The sequence below is a fragment of the Spermophilus citellus genome (assembly GCF_964194105.1).
Source record: "Spermophilus citellus genome assembly, chromosome: 15".
NCBI lineage: Eukaryota > Metazoa > Chordata > Mammalia > Rodentia > Sciuridae > Spermophilus > Spermophilus citellus.
Genome location: NC_138195.1, coordinates 27663464 through 27687858, shown reverse-complemented (window position 1 = coordinate 27687858; position 24395 = coordinate 27663464). Strand labels below are relative to the sequence as shown.

Below are 24395 nucleotides of genomic sequence, written 5' to 3'. Positions count from 1 at the left end.
AAAAACTAAACTCTTCTTGGTATTTTTTCCTTAATTATCTAAATTTCCTCATTGGAAAATTATCTGCTTTTCCACATTTCCTGCTCAAGCCTTACCACAGAGAGATATTTAACTTTCATGTAACTTTTCCCACATCAAAAAGATCACCATTTATTGTAAAATGCTTTGTTTTGTTTGAGTTTTAAGATAAACCCTATTTCCAGGGCAAAATTTGCTTCCCTGTTTTCTTTTACACTATTTAGAAAAAGGTCTTGGTGCAAAAAATAATTTGGACACAGGAAATGTTTTAACTTAAAAATTCAGTATTTTTACAAATATTTGCCATTGGTGCATACCTGAAAGCTGTACCTCCTAATACTTTTAAAGTATCGGTATTTAAAGTGAAATCTCAAAAGTCCATTCATTTCAACACATTTTCCTGCACTGAGTGCTTCAGCTTCTTAATATGGAAATAATCCCAACATACGTCATTATGAAAACAAAAGTATTTCAAATAATCTCGAAATAAAATTCAGTGATGTGTACCTTGTTTTGCAATTCCATATTTGCATTGTGTGAAAGCAGTTTTTCTGCCATTGCAGTGGTCCTAGAAAGGACGGCATTGTGGAGAGGAGACCAACCATCCGGGTCCTGAACATTTGGATTGGCGCCATTATCGAGAAGAAGATTTACACAGCGCAAATGCTGGTGTTCTGCTGCCTGTTGGTATTGTACCAAGAAATGTATCATAGATACAAGAAATACAAGCCAAACATTTTATAGGGTCCACTAATTAGTTATATTTAAATTATATTAAGCCCCTTTTATTTATGCATTTCAATCAAATCCATCTCCTGCAGAAACCCTAGGCTACTAACTGTGTACCTTAATCAGAGGTGTGTTGTACTCATTATCCAAAAGTTCAAGATTGCATTTCTTCTCTATTAAGAGGGCCACCACATCCCAGTGTCCAAAAGTACAAGCAAGATGGAGAGGGGTCCTGGGAAAGTAAGAAGATTCATTAGGAGATCATAGAGCACTTTTCACCACCCATTGAATCCAAGAGGTGAGCCAACCTAGTCTGCCACAGCGACTAACCAAGGCAGCTCCAAGATCTGGTGTCCTTCAAGGGCAGAATAGTCATTCACAAACAACCCTGCTAAACACAAGTGAGCTTGCAGAGCCTAAAGGACAGTGACACTGCGCGTGCTCAACCTGAGCTCTCAAAGAAACTCAGGCCCTCTGGAGAGGAGTTTTCTCCTGTAAACACTATGAATAGCTCCAAGATATAATACATCATGATGGAGCAGAAATCAATGACATTCAGGGAGGTCTTGAAAAGCTCAGTTGTTTCCCAAGAGAACCTCAGGATTTACAGCAAGCCTAAAAGAAGTCACTGTAGATATCTTCAGTGATCCTCCTCCACTCATGATCATCCAGGCTGCCAGTCCAGCAGAGTGCTGACTGCGCATGATCAGGAAACCCCATCCACCTGCCTGAAACAGCAGTATAGGTGTGGCCAGTGTGGCCAAGGGTTCCTGAAAGTCCTGCCACCTGCTCTCCAATCAACCCTGGACTCCTCCAACCAGATAGGTGGACGTTTGGGATATAAGGTGGTAAAGGCAGTACTGGAAACAGAACTGGAGGTTCGACAAAAAAGCATAATGTGTTTGTGGTTTCATTAAGTGTGAAATCTCCCAGTGACTGCTATCCTCTCTCAGGGGAAGTACCTGAAATTAGTGCAAAGCTTGCAGGAAATCCAGACTTCTCGGCAAATCTGGTTACGAAGATGGTTGGCTGCTTAAAACCACACTGAGTGAGCCTTCAGAAGTTGATGGATGGGTACAAGTGGACCACCCAAGAAATAAGGAAAATCCTTTGAAGACTGAAATTGGCACCCCTAAATATGCTAGTGTGAAATAACATTAGAAACAAAACACTGCTACCACTCAATACTCAGGTAGCAGCTAACAAATGAAGAATGGTAAACAAGCAACCTGCCCAACAGAGACAGGAGCCATCTTGCCATTTCAAAATGTCCTTGTAAGGGTCATCAGTAGAGAACATATATACATATACATATACACTGATGCAAATGGATTCCAGATTGTGTTCAAACAATTATTTTTGCTCTTAAGTTGTATATTATGGGAAATGTTTTGTCTCATGCTGCACTTTTCTACAATGTACATAACATTTTTTAAAAATGTGTACATTAAAACAAAGTGCTGATACAAATTTTGTGGATTTAAATCACTTTTAAATAGTCAATCAAGTGTTCTATAGGATGAATTTTAAGTGGCTGGGAAGCAGGATAACGTTTTGTTTGGCTGCTCAATAAGACCTCCTGGATGGCAGATGTCTCCAAGGTCTATAGATCCCAGGAGTTGAGGAGACTGTGAGCTCAGGAAAGTCAAGCACCTGGTAAAAGGAGAGTTGGCCTCTTTTCCCTCCACCCGCCCTGGCCCAGTGGGAAAGGTGGAGCCTTCTTCCTTAGAGGCCCTGCCTTCCCTGGTCAGCACCCTGTCCCTAGGACGCCTAGTCCTCTGGACATTATTACCTGTTTTTTTTATCTCGGTCGTCAACGCCAGCTTCTCCATGAGTCAAGATGCGGTTCACTTTGTCTACATCTCCCTCTAACACAGCTCTGTGGATCCTCGTGTTCGCTTTATAGCGAAGGCCCATTTTCCACAGGCTCCTCATGAATGAGCTCTCGGTTCTGACGAACTTAGAGGCCATGACCAGGCCTCTAAAAAGATTTCAAATGTAATTATTGTTATATAACATGGCCTATACATCAATATACAAACACTTCCAATAAAATATTTTTTCTCCCAGATTTGCCTCATGGTCCTATAATCATTGCTATTGTGAGATTTTTCCTAAAAGATTTGATGTTAAAAGGTATTGGTTATCAAACCACTTTACAAAATATTAAGACAAACTCTTTCAGTATTATCCCGGCTTCCTAGGTAAAGTCTGAATCAAAATGAACACATAACTCAGAGTAAATTTCTGAATTCATCTGGCATGGAACTACATCTTGATCATAATGCCCCATGAGTCTCTATCAATCCATGAACAGGGGCGAAAGTATAGATTAGTCAGCCAAGCGGGCAGATGGTCAAATATCCATCTGCCATCATAGGCCAAGTACTTGTTAGTTTGGGAATCATGAAATAATCAGTTGAAATCTCTGAATGACTGTCTAAATAGTAAACAGTAGGTTATAGAAACACAGTTTCAAGCTGCTGTGATTACTATTAAGAAAAAAAAAAGTGCCTGGGTGTGGCGGAGCCTGTAATCCAAGTGACCTGGGAAGGTGAGGCAGGAGGATCCCAAGTTCAAGACTAGCCTCAGCATCTTAGCAATGTCATGACCCTCTCTCAAAATAAGAAAAAAGAACTGTGTATAGAGCTCAGTGGTTAAGCACACCTGGGTTCAATCCCTGTTACCAAAAGGAAAAAAAAGAGAGGAGAGAGAGAGAGAGAGAGAGAGAGAGAGAGAGAGAGAGAGAACACAAGAACAAAAACAAAGAACAAGAACAAAGAACAAGAACAAGAACAAAGAACAAGAACAAGAACAAGAACAAATGCCAGGCACATGATAGTATCTCTAGCTCAGAACAGAACACTCAAAACAACCTACTTTTTTCTGTTGCTCTAAATACTTAACAGATACATTTTTCAATAATTTTTAGATGTAGATGGACACAATGCCTTTATTTTATTTACTTATTTTTATGTGGTGCAGAGTATTGAACCCAGGGACTCACACGTGTTAGGCAAGCACTCTACTGCTGAGCCACAATCTCAGCCCTAACAACAAATACAATATTTAAATCCATAAAATCCTACCTGGTTAAAGTTCCATTTTTAGAACTCTCATCTGTTATTAAAGAAAAGGGTGAAATTAATCAACAGTATAAAAACATGAAATAGTAAAAGTATATGAGACATATTTTATTACAAAGTATTCCTTTGGGACCATTCATGGAGACTCTTCTTGAATTAATATTATTTAATTTACTGATAGGCAATTAAGGCACTAAAAAATCTCATGTCCCCTTTACAGGTTTAAATACAGGTTTAATGAAACAAAGTTAAGATTCCAGTATCAAACTTATGTTTCCAATGACAATATTATAGGAGCTGTGCATGGTGGCACACACTTGTAATCCCAGTGTTCAGAGGCTGAGGCAGGAGGACTGTGTGTTAAAAGCCTGCCTCAGCAACATAGAAAAGCCCCAAAAAACTCAGTGATGCCCTCTCTAAACAAAATACTAAATATGGCTGGGCTTTTGTCTCAGTGTTTAAGTGCCCCTGAGTTCAAACCCTGGTACCAAAAAAAAAAAAAATTATACGAAAGTGTGCATATAAAAAAGTAAACATGCTGATTAGTGGAGAACAACATGATCCCTAGACAGAGGAGCAATTCACAACCCTAGGAATTGTGAGTAAAACGTCAAAGCTGCTGTTAGAATGTACAGGATATGCCATTTGTGGAACACATTAGAATCATTTACATGATTATGAGATGTGTATACTGCTTCTCCAATTGCCCTCTAATTGAATAAGTGCAAATTATGGCATTTGTTGGTTTGTCCATCTCACATTTTGCTTCTATGTTAATGAAAACATGAAAATGTCTATAATCTCAAGTCAACAAACAGCACAAGAATGAGCAGACTTCAAATATCTTACCAGCTTTCTTGGATTGCTGAACATCTCCACATACACTTTCTTTTTCTTCAGGTACATTCTGGGAAGGAAGAAAGGCTTTATGTGTAATGAGCATTACATTTGATAAAATAATTATAATATTCAGCATTACTACAGGATACATTGGAAAAAAACACAGGTTTCTGAATTATTCTGATGTAAATTTCAATCCCAATTCTGCCATTTAATGACCTGCATTTTCACATAGGTTGAGAATTATAAGAGATGATAGAGACATCTCCAAACATTACTCCCCTCACCTCTAGTCAGTTATTACACAGATACTGTGATATCCAATAGATTATTTTCTTGACCACAATAATCCTGGGTAAAAATTTGATCCATTGGTAGCTCAGCATACTTGTCAAAATCTGACATTTAAGAAATTCAAAGTAATTACTCATGTTCCCATGATTTTTATTTGCACAAAGTACCTCTTGAGCTCAGTTTTGAGGACAACTTACAACTGAGATGGGATAGAGTCTTTTTAGCCTGTATGTCAGACACCTGAAGACAAGTGATTGCATACATTTGGCTGCATCTGACAAAGGCAATAATGAATCTTGTAGGACAATGATGGATGAATGACAGGTGCACACAGCAAATAGAAAACAGAAAGATTAATTAAAGAAACCACCATGGAGGGACAGGTGGCTGAGGGAAATATTGAGCCTAGGGGAAAAACATTTCTAGAAAGATAAGGGAGGAGAAAGAAACAAACAGAAAGAGGGAAACATGGCCAGTTCAAGTGAACATGTGTTTAAGCCAAAGAAGAAAGGAAAGAAATAAGAGCAGAGCATGGAAAGAAATACAACACAGAATTTGGACCAGACAAATAATACTAATAATACTGATTTTGATTACACTACAATTTCTTCCTCTAAAAAATTCTATAATAAATCAGTTTCATTACCATATATGAAATTGAATTATATAACCATAGTCATAAACCCTTGACACTAACCCCTTGGGGTATAAAATCCTGCCTATAGGCCAAAAATTTTGGTTGGAGTGACCTCAGAGTATAAACCAACCTTGGAATGATTATAATCCAGACACATCTGTCTAAATTCAAACTCATTAATTGACTCAAGCTATTTAATCAGTAGAACAAGTTATCCTAGGGATAACAGCGCAATCCTACTCAAGAGGGTTGACAGGAGGGTTTAAGACCTCGATGGGTTGGATCAGGACATCCAAAGAATGTAACTGCCATTAATGGTTCATTTGTTCAATAATTAAAGTCCTGCATGATCTCAGTTCAGACTAGAGAAATCTAGGTCAGTTTCTAGCTATTAAAATATTTCTCCCAGTTAAAAAGGACAACAAAATTAAGGCTAATTCTGTACTTTTTCCTTAGAATAATGGATGAAATAATCTAAACCTATTAAACCATTACTTACCCTGCCCTAGAACAGGGTCTGTTAGGATGGCAGAGCCCAGAAATTGCATAACACTTCAAACTTTATTACCTGAGGTTCAACTCCTTTTCTTAACACATGTTCTTAGTAAAATTATTATTCCTGGTTGTCCTAATTTTAGAGGAATAGCTTTCTTAACTTTAGTTGAATGAAAAATACTAGGTTACATACAACTCCAAAAAGACCCAAACATTCTTCATTTGCTGATGCAATAAAATTATTTATTAAAGAACCACACAAACCTCTAACATCTTCCAACTTTTTATTTATTATTGTACCTTCCCTAGCCCTTACCTTATTTACAATGTGAATTCCCCTACCCACACCATGACCCTTCATCAACATAAATATGGAAGTACTCTTTATCCTTGCAACCTCAAGCTTAGCCATATGTACAATCTTATGATTGAGATGAGCATCCAATACACAGCCCTAATCACAGCAGTACAAATTGCAGCACAATCTCATATGAAATAACTCTGGCCATCATTCTCCTGTCATTTCTACTTATAATCAGGCCATTTACTTTATCAACCCTTATTGCAACTCAACAATTTTTAGGATCACTATCACCAACATAGCAATAATATGATTCATCTCAACAGTAGCAGAAACAAACCAACAGAAAGAGGAACTTGTATCAGGATTTAACTTACAATATGTTGTGGGCTTTTTGCCTTATTTTTCCTGGCCAAATACACTCATATCATTATAATAAACACTTTAACCACAACTCTTTTTCATAGGAGTATTCTTCAACCCACCAATCCCTGAAATATTTATATTCAGTTTTGCACTAAAAACCCTTGTACTAACTTCAACTTTTCTATGAATTCAAGCATCATACCGATGATTCTGATATGGCCAACTCATACATTTATTATGAAAATAACTTATAACCCCTAACACTAGCTCTATATTCATATGACACATCTCCCTGCCCATTGTCATGGCATGTGTACCCCTCAAACCTAAAGAAATATGTCTGACAAAAGAGTTACTTTCATAGAGTAAGTAATAGAGGTTTAAACCCTTTTATTTCTACAATCATAGGATTTGAACCTAACCTTAAGAATCTAAATTTCTTGATGCTACCTTACATACATATAAAGTCCTGTTAGTAAGGTCAGGTAAATAAGCTGTCAGGCTATGCCACAAAAATGTTGGTTTATACCCTTCCTGTGCTAATTAATCCCCTAATTGCCTCTACCATCAATTTCACCTCATTTTCAGGAATTTTAATTACACTATTTAGTTCCTACTGACTACTTACCTCAGTAGGACTAGAAATAAGCATACTAGCTATTATCCCTATTTTAATTAACAAAGCAAACCCTCAATCCACAGAAAATGCATCCAAATATTTCTTCATTCAGGCTCTAGCATCACTAGTTTTATACACTCAGGACAATGAACCCTAATCAACTCACCCAACCAAATTTCACCCCTAATATTTGCTGTAGTGCTGTCAGTAAAAATGGGACTAGCCCCATTTCACCTATGAGACCCAAAAATTACCCAACGAGTTCCACTTATATCAGCAGTAATCTGACTACAATGTCAAAAATTGCCCCAAACTCCATTATGTTTCAAATTGCTCCCTCAATCAATTTGTCCTTATGACAATGATAGCAATGATAATAATAGCAATTCTGTCTAATGTATGAGGAGGCTGAGGAGGACTCAAACAAACCATTCTACAAAAAATCCTGGCCAACTCATCAATCACCCACATAGGCTGAATAATAGCAATCATTGCATTGAATCCCACATTGACTATATTTTATCTGATTATTTACATTATACATACAATCCACATGTTCATATTATTCTATTATAACAAGAAAACCACCACCCTTTTGTTGAAATAACTTTCAGACACAGCTAGCAGCTAAGAACAGCTTGGAGGTGCCTAAAATATCCACCTTCCTTCAGGCCTGAGAGGAGTGCCTGCAGGATGGGGTGAAACCACATCCTCAGTACTTGGGTTTGCATTGTCAAATTACCAGGCCAGGAAACTGAGAGTCAGGGGCTTCAGGGCATGAAACCCCTGACTCATTAAGGGCCAAAGACCCTTCCAGATTGCTTTCCACCATGACAGCAATATTTAGAGATTCCTCACAGTGCGGTTACATTAGGCAGAAGATGATTGGCTTATGGATATTGTCTTGCTTATGTATGATTGACAGGCACACCCCACTTGAACCCTATAACAGTTGTGTGCATTCCAAAAATAAAATGAGCTACTGGATGACGACCTGAGGTAAGTCTTCAGCCAGTTCTCTCACCAGCTCCCAGAGTCTGTATGTTTATTCCACATCTCTACCCACCCCACCCCGCAAAAAGGTAGCTGAGTGACCATCGACCACAAAGGGACTTAGGAACACATACACCCTTTTCACTATCCAACATATGAAACAAATTTCCTCTACTAATTTCAATAATACTTATTGTACTTATATCTCTCTAAGTGAACTTTCCCAACTAACAAAATTTACCCCCAAAATGAATTATTATTAACTTATATCAAATAGCAATGTCATTATATGTATCTATATAAATACCAATAACAGCCTTACTAAACTTATATTTCTATATACGAATTATCCACTCAACATCGCTAACACTATTTCCATCATCCAACAACACTAAAGTGACAATTCAAAAAACAAAAATAAACCCTCTCATGCCAACTCTCATAATTGCATCAACCCTCTCCCTTCACCTTATATCTTAGCTATCAATCTTAAGCTAGGGATTTAGGTTAAATTTAGACCAAGAGCCTTCAAAGCTCTAAGCAAGTACCAATACTTAATTCCTACAATCAGGACTATTTATCTCACATCAACTGAATAGAAATCAATTACTTTAATTAAGCTAAAAGTTATCTTAATTCTCTAGATGGATGATATTTAAACCTGTAAATATTTAATTAACAGCTTAATGCCTAACTGAACTAGCCTCAATCTACTTCATCTTTAATAGGAAAAAAAAAGGCTTAAAATCTGTAAAATTCTTAGTAGGATAAAATAAATTTTCCCAATTTGCCTCTGAAAGAGAGTACTGGTAATCAGAACACTAATGAGCAGATACAACTAGAAAAGATGTAATTTATAGTACATGGACTGAGCATCAAAAATTTTAAGAAATTTTGATCTAAACTCCTAATCTTAGCTCAAAGCTGGAAGAAGTAAGGGGTATTCTGCTACCTACTTTCATATTTGTAACACTTCCTCACTTTGTTTGCTTCTTATTTGTGATATTAGTTTCTGGTAATTCACCAGAACTTTTATCTCTTGAACTTCAAAGGAAAATATATACCAAAGTCATATTTTCAGAAATCCAATAGTCTTCATGATTAACTCCTCAGGCTTATTACTTAAAACACTTCATTATTTCAGATATCTTCTTGTCTTCCCATTTATTCAGGTTCACAATATATGTAAAAGACTTTACATCATGCCCTATTCTCAGTTTTCCAAGACACACCCATGTTTCCTATCTTGCAGTATCTCAAGAGTGACAACAGAGCTTTAAAATGAATACTTAAATAACTAAGTACACAAATTTCTGAACCTGAAATTATAGATTATGACATAAAAATTCAGAGTGTATATTTTAAAACACTGCAATGAAAAAGTTTTTAGAAGTTCAAATCATACTATATGGTTTTTCAGACTTTCTGCTTCAAGAACTATTTATTATTTGCTGAAGACATCTAGTTTTTAATTAGATTAAGAAATTTAATACTCTTAATGGAAAAGACTCAAAACCAAAGTCCAATACCATTACAATAGAAATATTGAGAAACAGGTTTAAAATTTCTACTTTTTAACAAATTCTCACAGTTTAAATGTAAATATGGAACCTAGAATAGAAATCGAGGAAAAGCTCTCATAAAAATATATGACATGAAAACAAAGTGGCCAAGAAAAAAAACTATATGCAGTGTTCTGCATAGTGTTCAAATTGAAGGAATTAGGAAAATTTCATGATTCATAAATATTTATTTGATTCATTAAAGATTTATTTTGTCCTGAGTATTAAAATTTATGGAAGCTTAAATTCACAGTGAATTTATCCAATAATCATTGACCCAGTCTCTACTAATGTAATTACAATGTTTCTACTAATGTAATTTTCTGTGGTTATGGATTTTCAAAAGCCCCTACTTGCCTAAAGGATCAGATGGAACACTGATAAAAGATAAAAATAAAATCCCAACACATTGTTATCAGATAATTTGTCCTAGAACATTTCCAAATAAAATGACAAGAAAAGCATTGCTAAATTGAAAGACTAAACACTTCACAAACAAAATTCACAGCAAGAAAATGAATTTAACAACAGGGCATTTACCTTGGTGTCAGATTTGTTGTTGCTCTCTTCTGAAGTAGGCTTGGTATCAGCAGCACCAGGTTCCTCTGCAAATCTTTAGAGCAAAATGTATTACAAAAATGGGTGAGTCTGGTTTTTTAAAGTAATAAAATCTGGTGAGTGTTTGGATATCACTATATTAAATCAGGTTTTTTCTTTTTCTTTTTTTTTTAAGAGAGAGAGAATTTTTTTAATACTTATTTTTTAGTTTTGGGGGGACACAACATCTTTATTTGTATGTGGTGCTGAGGATGGAACCCAGCGCAGTGCGTATGCCAGGCTAGCGCGCTACTGCTTGAGCCACATCCCCAGCCCCAGAATCAGGTTTTTGACTGAGAGGATTAAAATATGACCTCCATTTTAACAAAATTTTTGTTTACCTCTTTCTGCCTTCGCTTTTCCCATTCTATGAATCATTCAGTGAAGTCATACTTAGATCAATTTCAAACAGTGAGAGCCAATATATTAGCCAAGTCTGAGAATCATTTATCTTCAGAAACTACCTCCTGCCCTGAAGGCTGAACTGAAGAATCCAATCAGAGGCCAACATAACCTTTGTGGCCTGGACTGAAACAAACCTGATAATCTAGCATGAGGTAGAAAGATATACTGCTCCTTCTCCCTTTTTTCTCCCTGGATCAGAGTTGGCTAACTTGAATGTGGTAACCTTGGTGCTTTGGCATGGAAACCACTTACAATATGTACCTATTGCCTCCCTTTACTAAAAAATGGCACAGGGATTTCCCTGAAACATGTCAATGGTTTGAAAGATGAACAAGAGAAAAAAAATGCATATGTTGTTATTGGGAATTCCTTTCTTAGACACATTAAAACATTATAAATTATATAATTCAATTAATTTCCCAGTACAAGTCCTGCCTTATTCAGGGCCATGAAAGCACTTCAAAATATTCACAGACACTCAGGCACTCAGTGGGAATGATTGCCTCTGAGGTAGAGGACTGCACGTGGGACTCTGTTTCCCTAAGTACTATCTAAATAAGTTGTACTTCTGTGTCCTCAAATATCTCAACATCTTCCTTCCTGTGGGCTTCCACTCCCATGTCCTCCTTCTGCAGGACCTTTCAAGCTTCATCCTATAAAGATGTACTTTCCTGAACAAGGTTGGCTTCAATGACCATGAGTGGGAGCTGCTCTTTCCTCACTCCTAGAAAACAAGCTAAATGGAGTCTCAGTCAGTGGTCTCAGCATAAGCATGTTACCAACCATCCAACTAAAGCTCTGTGATAGCTCTGCCAGATTGTACCCCTGTCTTACCCTACCTAAACATAGGAGGAAAATGAGAAGGTGGCAAAAGTGGCAGAAGTGAGCCTATGCCTGCTCTGGGCCATAGATCATGTGGTTGAGCAACTGCTAGTCCTTTGGTGCTTGAAGTCTGGTAAACCACCTCAGGATCCTATGTACTCTAGATAATCTTCCCAGTAGCTCAAAAGGTTTTAACATCTTTCAATACAAACCTGAAAGTATGTCAGTTCCTACAAGCAACAACTTGTTTTGGACTCCTTCGAATCCCTTATTTTAATATCATTTTCTACATAGTTCCCAAAATCCATGTCCTAAATTCCTGTTTCGTCTTCATCAAACCAGGTGTAAACCCAGATATTTTGTTTTCTTCCGGGAAAACAATGATTCCTACCCAACTCAGTTTTTCCTCTTCAATATGCCCTCCCTCTGTAGTTCTTTTATGATGTTCTACCTCCAGGTTCACTTACTAATTCTCTTCCTATCATCCATGTTTGGGCTCACTAGACTCACTGTTCCATTTTATTGTTAAAACACTCACCAATGGTACTGTCATTCAGGACAGTATTTGGCTTTCCATTAAGAAATATGAGTTCAAATGTCATTGCTGTTACTTTCTACAACCATATAAGGTCGTTTAATATATTTAAGATTTAGGTTGTCCATCCTAACAACCATTTGGGCAGAATGTTTAAAATATTTTGAAGTATTGGAGGTTTCTTTGTCTCATGACTACGAGTCTTTAAAATTCTGTTATTCTCTGTGATTTTGATTTTATCTAGAGAATTATTTAGTACTTAGCTGACAGTAATTTTTTAAAAGACCAAACATCAACAAAAACAGCAGAGAAAGTTAAAAGTTTTTTCAAGAATACATCATAGCCATGGAAAAAACAAATGATGAAAAAAGAAAAATCTTTTTAGAACTAGGCAGGGGCGCTAGCTTGATGTGACAATCAACTATGAAATCAAGAACTAGATAAATCTATTAAGCTATTCTCTAAATAATTATTGAAGAAGATTAATGTAATTAATAACTATATATTATTAATATTAATATTAATCATTATTAACAATTAATAATTGTTTATATATCACAGACAGGTCATATGTATTCTTCACTTCCAGGAAAACAATTCCTCATCAGTAATTTCCTGACTTAAAAAAAATTTATTTTATTCATATGTGGTGCTGAGGACCAAACCCAGGACTTCACACATGGTAGGTGAGTGCTCTACCTCTGAGCCACAACTCCAGCCCAATTGCCTGACTCTGCTTATGTAAAACCCATGGTCCTATGACCACTGGTATGTGAGATTTGCCCTAAAACATTTGAAGTTAAAAAGTTACCATTTGCTGGGTGTAGTGGCGCAGGCCTGTAATCCTAGCAGCTCTGGAGGCTGACGTAGGAGATCATGAGTTCAAACCCAGCCTCAGCAAAAGTGAGGTGCTAAACAACTCAGTGAGACCCTGTCTCTAAATAAAATTGAAATTAGGGCTGGGGATGTGACTCAGTGATCAAGTGCCCCTGAGTTCAATCCCCAATACTAAACAAAAGGTACAACACTTACTGGTGCAAGTTTTAAAAATATTAGCACAAATTCAAGTACAAACAGGTTTTTAAGAAAATGCCTGATTTAAGCATTAACAGACAAATAAATTTGAACTTATGAATTCATCTGTTATGGACCTGAATCTTGATCCTTTGTGTCATACAGGTCCCTATCAATCTATGGAAAAGGGCAATAGAATGAATTTATCAGCCAGACAGGCTGATGATCAAATCAGAGGCCAGAAATAAGATTATGAGGGGCCCATTAGTCAACTTTTTTGAATGACTGGTGCTTAATCAGTAATTAATAGGTTATAATAGCACAGATACTTTCAAAGGTGGTGTGATGAAGTGCTAAGCACATATTATGGTGTCTGGCTCAGACTAGAACATCCAACAATTTTCATTTCTTTCTGTTGCATTCCCTTATTAGCTTATGAGGTCATTATTTTTTTTCTTTTTTAACTGGTAGAATCCTACCTGGTTGAGGGCTGGGGATATAGCTCATTTGGTAGAGTACTTGCCTTGCATGCACAAAGGCCCTGGGTTCAATCCCCAGCACCACCAAAAAACAAAAACATACCTGGTTGAAGAGTCACCACCCACTATAAAAGCAAATGGTAAAATAAATATGTTATCAACAATACAAAACATAAATAGTAGAAATTCATGAATCATGCTTTCTTATAAAGCAATTCTTTTGGACCATTCCTGAAGACTATTCTATACTGGCTACCAATTATACTACTGATAGGCAATTAATGCACTGTGAATCAAGGGTACATAAAAGGAGCAAAGGTACAGACTGTAGGCATAGCAAACTTATTCTGTGAAATAATACTAGAAAATGCACCATATCATGGGAAATATATAGACACCCAGGAACAGAAAGTGTTTAGAACCCCAAGTGGACCTGACCAGAAAAGAAACTCTCCACATCATATTATTATATAAAATTGTCAAAAATACAAAATCAGAAAGAATACTGAAAGCTACAAGAGACAATGGTTGAAACAGTTATACAGGCAAAGCTATCAGAAGTACAGTACATTTTTAAACTGAAACTTTAAAAACCAGATAAGTATACAATGATTATTTCAAGCCCTGCAGGAGGGAACCAAACTGGAATATACAAGGGCAATTATCCTGTTAAGCAGAGTAAACCAGAAAGGCAAGTATCCTGTGTTTCCCTCACATGTACAGCCTGGAAAACAAATAAATTAAAGGATGGTCTGAAACTACAAGTGACTATAGGGACGAGGAAAAAGACTGGGGAGAAACAGAGAAGGGAACGTAGGGAGGATAGAGAGGATTCAAATATGATATGATATCCCTGTGTGGAAATGTCACAGTGAAATCCACTCATTAGTGCCCAAAACAGGAGTCAATAATTATACTAAAAAAGTATCCAGTTTTATAACAAGCCCAATTTACTGTAATGTCACTATAGAAGAATTACACAACATACTAATTTTAAAATATGATTTATACAAAGACAAGTAAGATTTCTGAGGCCAAATTTTAAATAACGAAATCTTTTTCAGAAAACATTGTTTGAAAATATAAATTCTCTACCATTTCTTAAAGAATTCTAAATTATAGGCTATTAAAAAGGAAATTAAGGAAAATATGAATGTCCTATACACATTGATCTGATGCCACTCCTTTATGATGGCACTTTCTTACTCTTACTTTTTTATGTAGGGTAGGAACACTAAGGGCAATTCACTATCAGAAGTATTACCTGCTTTCCTGGCTTGCGTTTCAATAAATACTGCTCGTGTATGTGCCAGAATTATTTTCCTATTACAATGTACAAAAAAGGAATAAAATTAGTATCTTAAGACTGATGTGAGAAACACTAACCAAATATAAATTGTGAAGAGTATTATAGATAGCATTAGAACTAATATCAGTACTTAGCCCCACATATTTCAAATGTGCAAGTTCTCTATGCATGGTATTAACCTTGCAGTTATTTTTAGGATGTTTGGGGAAGGGGGTATTTATTATGTTTTGTTTTAGAGATGAGGTTTTACTACATTGCCCAGGCTAGTCTTCAAATCCTGGGCTCATGCGACCCTCCTGCCTCAGCATCCCAAAGACTGCATCCATAAGTTGTAATCAAAGAAAAACAAAGTAAGGTGAAATGAATGTTCACATTTATAATTCACTTTCATTTCACCTGCTCAAATATTAACTATATTAGCTTGACATAAGGAAAGCATTCTGAACTCAGAAGATGTCCTCTCTCTGTCAACAATAGCTTTGTGTTTTGACACAAGTCATTGCTCTTAGGCTCAAAGTCTCCTTCTAAAAAATAAGGACTGTACTGCTCTAGGTCACCAGGTTGCTATGAAGATTTAGTGAGTTAATATAAACAATGCTGAGAGAAATAGTAAAGTAACGGAATGATTTGTACGTTAATGTTGAACTCTGAAACTCAAGTAAAAATCCAATCTCAGTTTTTTCACAGGTTCTAATGATCAAATATTGCAATTATTAACAAATTCTAATGAGTCCTAATTTGGGTCATTGACTATACTATTCTTGTGCTATATTGTTTAGGATAAATCAGGTGCTTAATAATTTATAACTCAATTTATTTATAAATATAATTGAATAACATAATTTTCTCCTTATACTGAAACTAATCAATCAGTTAGCTTGGATTATTACTATTCCTTTTCTACCTAATCAAATGGAACCAGTAGATCTTTATTCAGAATGAAGCTTAATTTCCACACTGATCTCTAGCTAACTTGAAACACAAAACCCTCTTTTACACATGAATACTGACAAATCATGATGAGGCTTAGCTCTAGGTTCAATGAATTTACTTTAGTTTTTGAGGATGCTGCTTAATGTCTTATTTGTGAGAAAGAACTTGAAATGTTCTGAAAAATGAAGCAGACATGAAAGCAGCATGGAAAATTTTTATTGCCATGGGGAAAAAAATCACTTAAGGTACCAATTAGAATCACTGTCATGGGGCTTCCCATGACCAAAGAAAATGTGCTTTATAAGATATAATGGGGCTTTGGCCTACAGATCAGTTAGAAGAGATAAAAGGGAACTCTGAACTTTTCCTATAACATTATTTGAGATTGTTGGATTATTTTGAATGATCCAAAAAGACAAACAAAACCCTCAAAGGACCATCATAAAGGTCTGGGCTAGCATGTGGACTGCACATAAGGTTTTGAGTGGGAGGGCAGGATTGGCATGTTCACCCTGGGGTGACCAAAGTTAGGAGATCCAGCTACCAAAGCAGAGTGCCAACTGGGAAACAATAGATGAGGTGATAACCATACCGATACTTAGAAGAAAAATAAGTTGTAAATTTTAAGTCTAAGCTTATGTCACCATGAAGACTCAGGGATCTGGATCAGTCAGGACAACCTGGTAGTGAAGTTAATCATTACCAGATTGCAGGACTACTTCTAACTGCAACATTACAGCAACCCAATGGACAGAAACAAAAGAATGTCTGGGAAGTCCTTTTTATCTACCCTCTGGTGAAAGAGATTTCTCCCTTAGGCATAAGAAACTCCTCAAAGAAATCCAAGGAGAATGGTTGAACAACTAGTTCCTAGAGAAAGTAAGATTTTCTGTTAAACTCTGACATGGGGCCTCCCACAACCAAAGAAAATGTGCTTTGCAAAACCCAAAATGACACTGGCAAAACACAAATAACCAAAACAAAAAAAATCAAAGATATGGTGTTATTTGTGCCCCATATGCAGGGGTTATACTTAGAATATAATGGATAATGCTGGGATAATGCTTAGGATAAATCAGCTATTTAACAATTTGTAAACTCAATTTTTTTATAAATATAATTGAATAACATAATTTTCTCCTATACTGAAGCTAATCAATCAGTTGGCTTAGATAAAGGTTTTAGAAGTCCTGAGACAGGGTTCTACCATGAGCACCATCAGAAAGAGGGTGGGGCTTAATGAATCCTACATACATTGCACCTTCTAAGGAGTCTTGAATTTTGCAGGGGTCTTGACTGCAATCCAAACATACCTGAACTATGAAATCAGATTGGTGTGTAGGATGCATTAGTTGTAATTATTTTGAACCTCCATTGAATCATATCATTTTAATGTAAACACTTACACATTGAAACCACTAGCAATGGCGTGAGATAATGCGTTCTTTCCAAACTGATCTTCAGCAAAGGCATCAATACCTTCTCGAAGAAGAAGCTCAACTATACATTTTGCATTATATTTTGTGGCAAGTATGAGGGCTGTTCTAAAATAACAGAGAGATAACTTCAACCTTAGGTACTTTAAATGATGAATTGTCTTTAATAAAATCATTTAAACAACTAATCTTTTTACCAATTTAAGTTCTTGATTGTGTACAAATAACCTTTATATATACTAACACCCAAGTGTTCATCTTTGCATATTACCTCCACATCAAATAGAGAAACACAAGCAGGAAACCTCTTATCCCAATTGGGTATTACATAACAGAAGTTGCACATTTAATGTACTTTGATGGACCACATCTATGATGAGGTCATTTGGCTGAAATAGGTAAAGATTGAAGTGAAGAATGATCCATTTTTACCTTAGTCTAATGTAACATGTTATAACTCTCATTCACTTCAAAGTCAAATAAGAAAAGGCTGTTTGCAAGCTTAAAACAATAGGAATAAGAATGATGATAATTATAGTCATTGCAGTTTCAGGTAATGATAATCATGGGCATTTGCTAGGCACTGAAACCTCTGCAATATACGTAATTTTCTAACCACCTTCAAGTATATATTATCTTAATTTTCAGGAAACATATTTAATGATGAATAATGTTTCTAAGGTGACACACCTTGCAATTAGCAAAGGAAGGAATGCAAAACAGTCATGTTTGGATCTAAAGCCTATCACTTGTCTTTTGCTCACCCATCTATGACTCACGTTTATTAGCAAATGTTTATCCCATTAAAGCTTCTTTTCTTCCCTTTGCTCCAATTAAAAATATAGCCATCAAAGTATGTTAGAAATGAAAAGGGGGGATTAAAAATAATCTACCAATAGCAATTAATACTCACCTAGAGATAACCTAAAATGAATTTTCTTCAAAAAGCAGTTTAAGCAAAGGATCATCCAAAAGTAAATGGCTTTCAACATCTACTTATGATCAATAGAGCATTGTAAAAGAAAACATACATAAGATGCAGAAGTTTAAATATGATAAAAGGTTAAGCAATTCAGTATCGAATGCAAAAGTAAACAAAAAGCCAATACTTTGTAAAATTAATGTGAAATACCCTTGGCTAAAGGGTTGATAATGTGACAAATCAAATCAGTTTACACATGACAAACATCAACAAATATTATAATGGAATCTGATCATACTATATAATGTTATTTGTATTAGCCCATATAATTACTTTTCTAAAAGGTGATATGTGTTCCTATATTTCAATTTATCCCAATAATTGTAAGTTAATATTCTTCTTCCCATTAATTTAATATTTTTACTTGAATTATTATTATCATTCCATTAAACTTTGAAAGATATCACTACTATACCTTTTCTCCTTGTCAACTGCATGTATATTTGCTTTTTTGTGAATTAACAATGCTGCGACTTTTTGTCTGTTGTGCTTCAAAGCAAGTAGAAGTGGCGTGTGGCCATCCTAGAAAAAAATAAAACAATTTATTCACAAAATTTCTCAGCTGAAGCAGAAAAATTATAAAAGATATAATGGGTTCCAGAAATCTTGGTCTCCATCATAGCATTTATCCTGGTTTATTGATGTTGTGTGGTTGCAGCTCCCTTCTAAACCAAGAACTTGTTGAGGACAGGGACTAGATCTTTTATCTCAAAAACCCCAAACCCCAAAACCTAAAGGTAAATGATTTGGGTACTTTTGTTGAATTAATGTGCTAAATTTTCTTTTTTAGAGTGTGGATTATCCATCTATTCCAAAGAATATCTACTTTTCCATAAATACCAAGCTTCATCATAAAGATTCCTTGTTAGAGAAATATGTCAGATATTAAAGAAGTCCTTTGCCATCATTAATACCAATTTGAACATTATTTTTTGTATAAAACAGTTACATTTGAGGAATTAAGAGTTGCTAGGAGACAACTCTTGAGAGTTTTCCAATGAGGAGAAAGCTTCCCTCATGTTGTATAAACCCATGTGATTCTATCTATGGTGTCAGGATCCCAAATACCAATGTCAGGCACTCCTGCTTCAATAGATTTCTAAGGAAATGGGTTTTGAATTAAAAGAGGCTCAAAATGACCTTTGATTTCATTCTTAATTGTTCCCTGAATTTGCTGATATTATACAATGAAAACTGTTTGTATTAGCTGTTAGAAAGCTCAACACAAAATATATGCTCACTTATAATGATAATCCTGGGTTATAATTATCATTACTATCATAGTCCGCATCTACTTTTTAAATTCTCTTTTACTCTGCTCCCATTTTAATTGCAATTTAAAGTTATTAATTAATTCAAAAATTTTGTGAATCAACAAATGTTTTACATTGACGTACATGGATTAAATTTAACACCATAAAAGACACTAAATCACCTGCATTTTAAATGGTGACTCAATGAATGAATATAACACATATATCTGTGTGTTACATTTAGTCTGCAGCTCTTGATTTTATCTTTACTGTGAGTATACGAGTGGTTATGTTCAAAGCAAGTGTTTGCATGTAAAATCTTTCCTTTCTTTAATATAATTTTTCACCCAAAAATGAGACCTCAAAATATAATACAAAAAATTCGTAACATCTTCATTTTAATATTTTTTCTACCAACTATAAACACATACTCCATTTGTTCACTGTTCTCCCAGATGATTATTTAAATAAGAATTTAGATGCATAGGAATGCTGACACTAAATTATTAAGAGGAGCCCTCATGATGTTCTTACTACATAGTTTTCAGTTTTTAAAACTGCTAGGCTGATTACGTCAGGCCCAGAAACATAATAGACCTAATGATATAGAGTAGCATCCAACCTCTGCTAAAAATCTTCAACATTTGTCGTTCCTAACCAAGAAAATCATTTTTCAAGTCAGGTTTTGTTGACCCAATGAATGGAATGATAACAGAGACATAAAATCCTTAAAAGGTTGGTCTCTGCTTATTGAAAGACTAGCCATAAGAAAATTTCTAATCACCTTTCCAATGATAGTAGTTGATTAATGTTTGTTGAAAGGAAAAAGGTTGTATTCTGTAAGCCAAAAATATATCACTAATCATACTTCTTTTAAATTCCAAGGCATGGAAATAGAAAAAAACAAATGTAAGTTAAATTAATTTGGTCAGAAAGGAGAGATTGGAAGGAAGTTGTACCTAGTCAAACTCCAATTCTCCCAGTTATTTCTTCAGTTTTGGGGATCTGGGATTTTGTATATTATACTCTCTATTGAGTGATTCTTTTCCAGGAGTTGGGTCAGAATCTCAGGAAATATTGCAAATATCCATGTCCAGGGCCTATTGGATTTAGTGAATATAAACCTCCAGGGAAAAGCCTAGGTTTGACAATATTTAAATCTCCCCCAGGTCACTTTGTGATAGCATTGGAGCAGAGAACTAGAAGACCAGACAATCATCTCTTCATCTCATCTCTCATTTTCAGGAACAATTCCCTTTACAATTTGGAGAGTTGCCAAAAAATAAAAAATAAAAAATAAAAACAGGCAAGAGAGAGAGTGATTTAACAATACTCCATGTAATTTTCCTAGACAGTGGCAGAATAAGGACCAGTAAATTCAAAATGCAGCTTGGTTTCATATGTAAGCTCCTTAGCTCCCACATTTTAATAAGATAGTGTAGGTTTGACAGCGTGGTTTGACTCTTATCTAGTTGGTTGTTTCAGGCAGAACAACATCATCTATCAGTTAATAATGTGTTCTCCCCACTAGCTTCCCATAATCACTGCCTAGTCACTGCCAACATGGTTTCCTCAGAACCCACCTAAAACTGCATTTTAAACACATTTGCAACTCTGCATCTTCCTTCCCTAAATTAAGTATTGTTGTTCCCCAGATCGAATAGCACCTCATCCATACACAGAAACTGAGAAAAATTAGAAAAAACTAAACTCTTCTTGGTATTTTTTCCTTAATTATCTAAATTTCCTCATTGGAAAATTATCTGCTTTTCCACATTTCCTGCTCAAGCCTTACCACAGAGAGATATTTAACTTTCATGTAACTTTTCCCACATCAAAAAGATCACCATTTATTGTAAAATGCTTTGTTTTGTTTGAGTTTTAAGATAAACCCTATTTCCAGGGCAAAATTTGCTTCCCTGTTTTCTTTTACACTATTTAGAAAAAGGTCTTGGTGCAAAAAATAATTTGGACACAGGAAATGTTTTAACTTAAAAATTCAGTATTTTTACAAATATTTGCCATTGGTGCATACCTGAAAGCTGTACCTCCTAATACTTTTAAAGTATCGGTATTTAAAGTGAAATCTCAAAAGTCCATTCATTTCAACACATTTTCCTGCACTGAGTGCTTCAGCTTCTTAATATGGAAATAATCCCAACATACGTCATTATGAAAACAAAAGTATTTCAAATAATCTCGAAATAAAATTCAGTGATGTGTACCTTGTTTTGCAATTCCATATTTGCATTGTGTGAAAGCAGTTTTTCTGCCATTGCAGTGGTCCTAGAAAGGACGGCATTGTGGAGAGGAGACCAACCATCCGGGTCCTGAACATTTGGATTGGCGCCATTATCGAGAAGAAGATTTACACAGCGCAAATGCTGGTGTTCTGCTGCCTGTTGGTATTGTACCAAGAAATGTATCATAGATACAAGAAATACAAGCCAAACATTTTATAGGGTCCACTAATTAGTTATATTTAAATTATATTAAGCCCCTTTTATTTATGCATTTCAATCAAATCCATCTCCTGCAGAAACCCTAGGCTACTAACTGTGTACCTTAATCAGAGGTGTGTTGTACTCATTATCCAAAAGTTCAAGATTGCATTTCTTCTCTATTAAGAGGGCCACCACATCCCAGTGTCCAAAAGCACAAGCAAGATGGAGAGGGGTCCTGGGAAAGTAAGAAGATTCATTAGGAGATCATAGAGCACTTTTCACCACCCATTGAATCCAAGAGGTGAGCCAACCTAGTCTGCCACAGTGACTAACCAAGGCAGCTCCAAGATCTGGTGTCCTTCCAGGGCAGAATAGTCATTCACAAACAACCCTGCTAAACACAAGTGAGCTTGCAGAGCCTAAAGGACAGTGACACTGCGCGTGCTCAACCTGAGCTCTCAAAGAAACTCAGGCCCTCTGGAGAGGAGTTTTCTCCTGTAAACACTATGAATAGCTCCAAGATATAATACATCATGATGGAGCAGAAATCAATGACATTCAGGGAGGTCTTGAAAAGCTCAGTTGTTTCCCAAGAGAACCTCAGGATTTACAGCAAGCCTAAAAGAAGTCACTGTAGATATCTTCAGTGATCCTCCTCCACTCATGATCATCCAGGCTGCCAGTCCAGCAGAGTGCTGACTGCGCATGATCAGGAAACCCCATCCACCTGCCTGAAACAGCAGTATAGATGTGGCCAGTGTGGCCAAGGGTTCCTGAAAGTCCTGCCACCTGCTCTCCAATCAACCCTGGACTCCTCCAACCAGATAGGTGGACGTTTGGGATATAAGGTGGTAAAGGCAGTACTGGAAACAGAACTGGAGGTTCGACAAAAAAGCATAATGTGTTTGTGGTTTCATTAAGTGTGAAATCTCCCAGTGACTGCTATCCTCTCTCAGGGGAAGTACCTGAAATTAGTGCAAAGCTTGCAGGAAATCCAGACTTCTCGGCAAATCTGGTTACGAAGATGGTTGGCTGCTTAAAACCACACTGAGTGAGCCTTCAGAAGTTGATGGATGGGTACAAGTGGACCACCCAAGAAATAAGGAAAATCCTTTGAAGACTGAAATTGGCACCCCTAAATATGCTAGTGTGAAATAACATTAGAAACAAAACACTGCTACCACTCAATACTCAGGTAGCAGCTAACAAATGAAGAATGGTAACCAAGCAACCTGCCCAACAGAGACAGGAGCCATCTTGCCATTTCAAAATGTCCTTGTAAGGGTCATCAGTAGAGAACATATATACATATGCATATACACTGATGCAAATGGATTCCAGATTGTGTTCAAACAATTATTTTTGCCCTTAAGTTGCTATATTATGGGAAATGTTTTGTCTCATGCTGCACTTTTCTACAATGTACATAACATTTTTAAAAAATGTGTACTTTAAAACAAAGTGCTGGTACAAATTTTTGTGGATTTAAATCACTTTTAAATAGTCAGTCAAGTGTTCTATAGGATGAATTTTAAGTGGCTGGGAAGCAGGCTAACTGTTTTGTTTGGCTGCTCAATAAGACCTCCTGGATGGGAGATGTCTCCAAGGTCTATAGATCCCAGGAGTTGAGGAGCCTGTGAGCACAAGAAAGTCAAGCACCTGGTAAAAGGAGAGTTGACCTCTTTTCCCTCCGCCCGCCCTGGCCCAGTGGGAAAGGTGGAGCCTTCCCTGGTCAGCACCCTGTCCCTAGGATGCCTAGTCCTCTGGACATTATTACCTGTTTTTTTTATCTCGGTCGTCAACGCCAGCTTCTCCATGAGTCAAGATGTGTTTCACTTTGTCTACATCTCCCTCTAGCACCGCTCTGTGGATCCTGGTGTTCGCTTTATAGCGAAGGCCCATTTTCCACAGGCTCCTCATGAATGAGCTCTCGGTTCTGACGAAATTAGAGGCCATGACCAGGCCTCACAGGCCCCAGCCTTGTATTCTGGGGCTTTTCAAGACATTTTTCTCAGTCACAGAATAAACAACTTAGTCCCACCAGGTACCTAGTTGTGGCTGAGCCACTCAATACTCAGGTAGCAGCTAATAAATGAAGAAAGGTTGCCAAGCAACCCTATGCAACAGAGACAGGAGTGGGCACATGCAGCTTCAAGAGCCATGCCCATCTTGGAACTCTGTGCTGAGGACTGAAGTTATCCTGTGGCTGGACTGGCCGACCAGGTTAGGTGCTTGCTGACTGCACA

General features: G+C 36.4%; 1 protein-coding gene across 1 annotated transcript in view; it reads right to left on the bottom strand.

Moving 5' to 3' along the window:
* Nucleotides 1-24105, bottom strand: part of LOC308634101 (uncharacterized protein) — a gene marked incomplete at both ends in the record, with an annotated part of 74520 nt that extends 50415 nt beyond the window's left edge. Inside the window, 13 exons of the mRNA XM_081267659.1 lie at nt 526-699; nt 865-979; nt 2540-2728; nt 3837-3867; nt 4683-4740; nt 10481-10553; nt 13896-13917; nt 15057-15115; nt 17441-17578; nt 18868-18974; nt 21931-22104; nt 22270-22384; nt 23927-24105. Of these exons, the coding sequence (XP_081123785.1) occupies nt 526-699; nt 865-979; nt 2540-2728; nt 3837-3867; nt 4683-4740; nt 10481-10553; nt 13896-13917; nt 15057-15115; nt 17441-17578; nt 18868-18974; nt 21931-22104; nt 22270-22384; nt 23927-24105 (1434 nt within the window). The remainder of the gene's footprint in view (nt 1-525; nt 700-864; nt 980-2539; nt 2729-3836; nt 3868-4682; nt 4741-10480; nt 10554-13895; nt 13918-15056; nt 15116-17440; nt 17579-18867; nt 18975-21930; nt 22105-22269; nt 22385-23926) is intronic.
* Nucleotides 24106-24395: the final 290 nt, after the last annotated feature.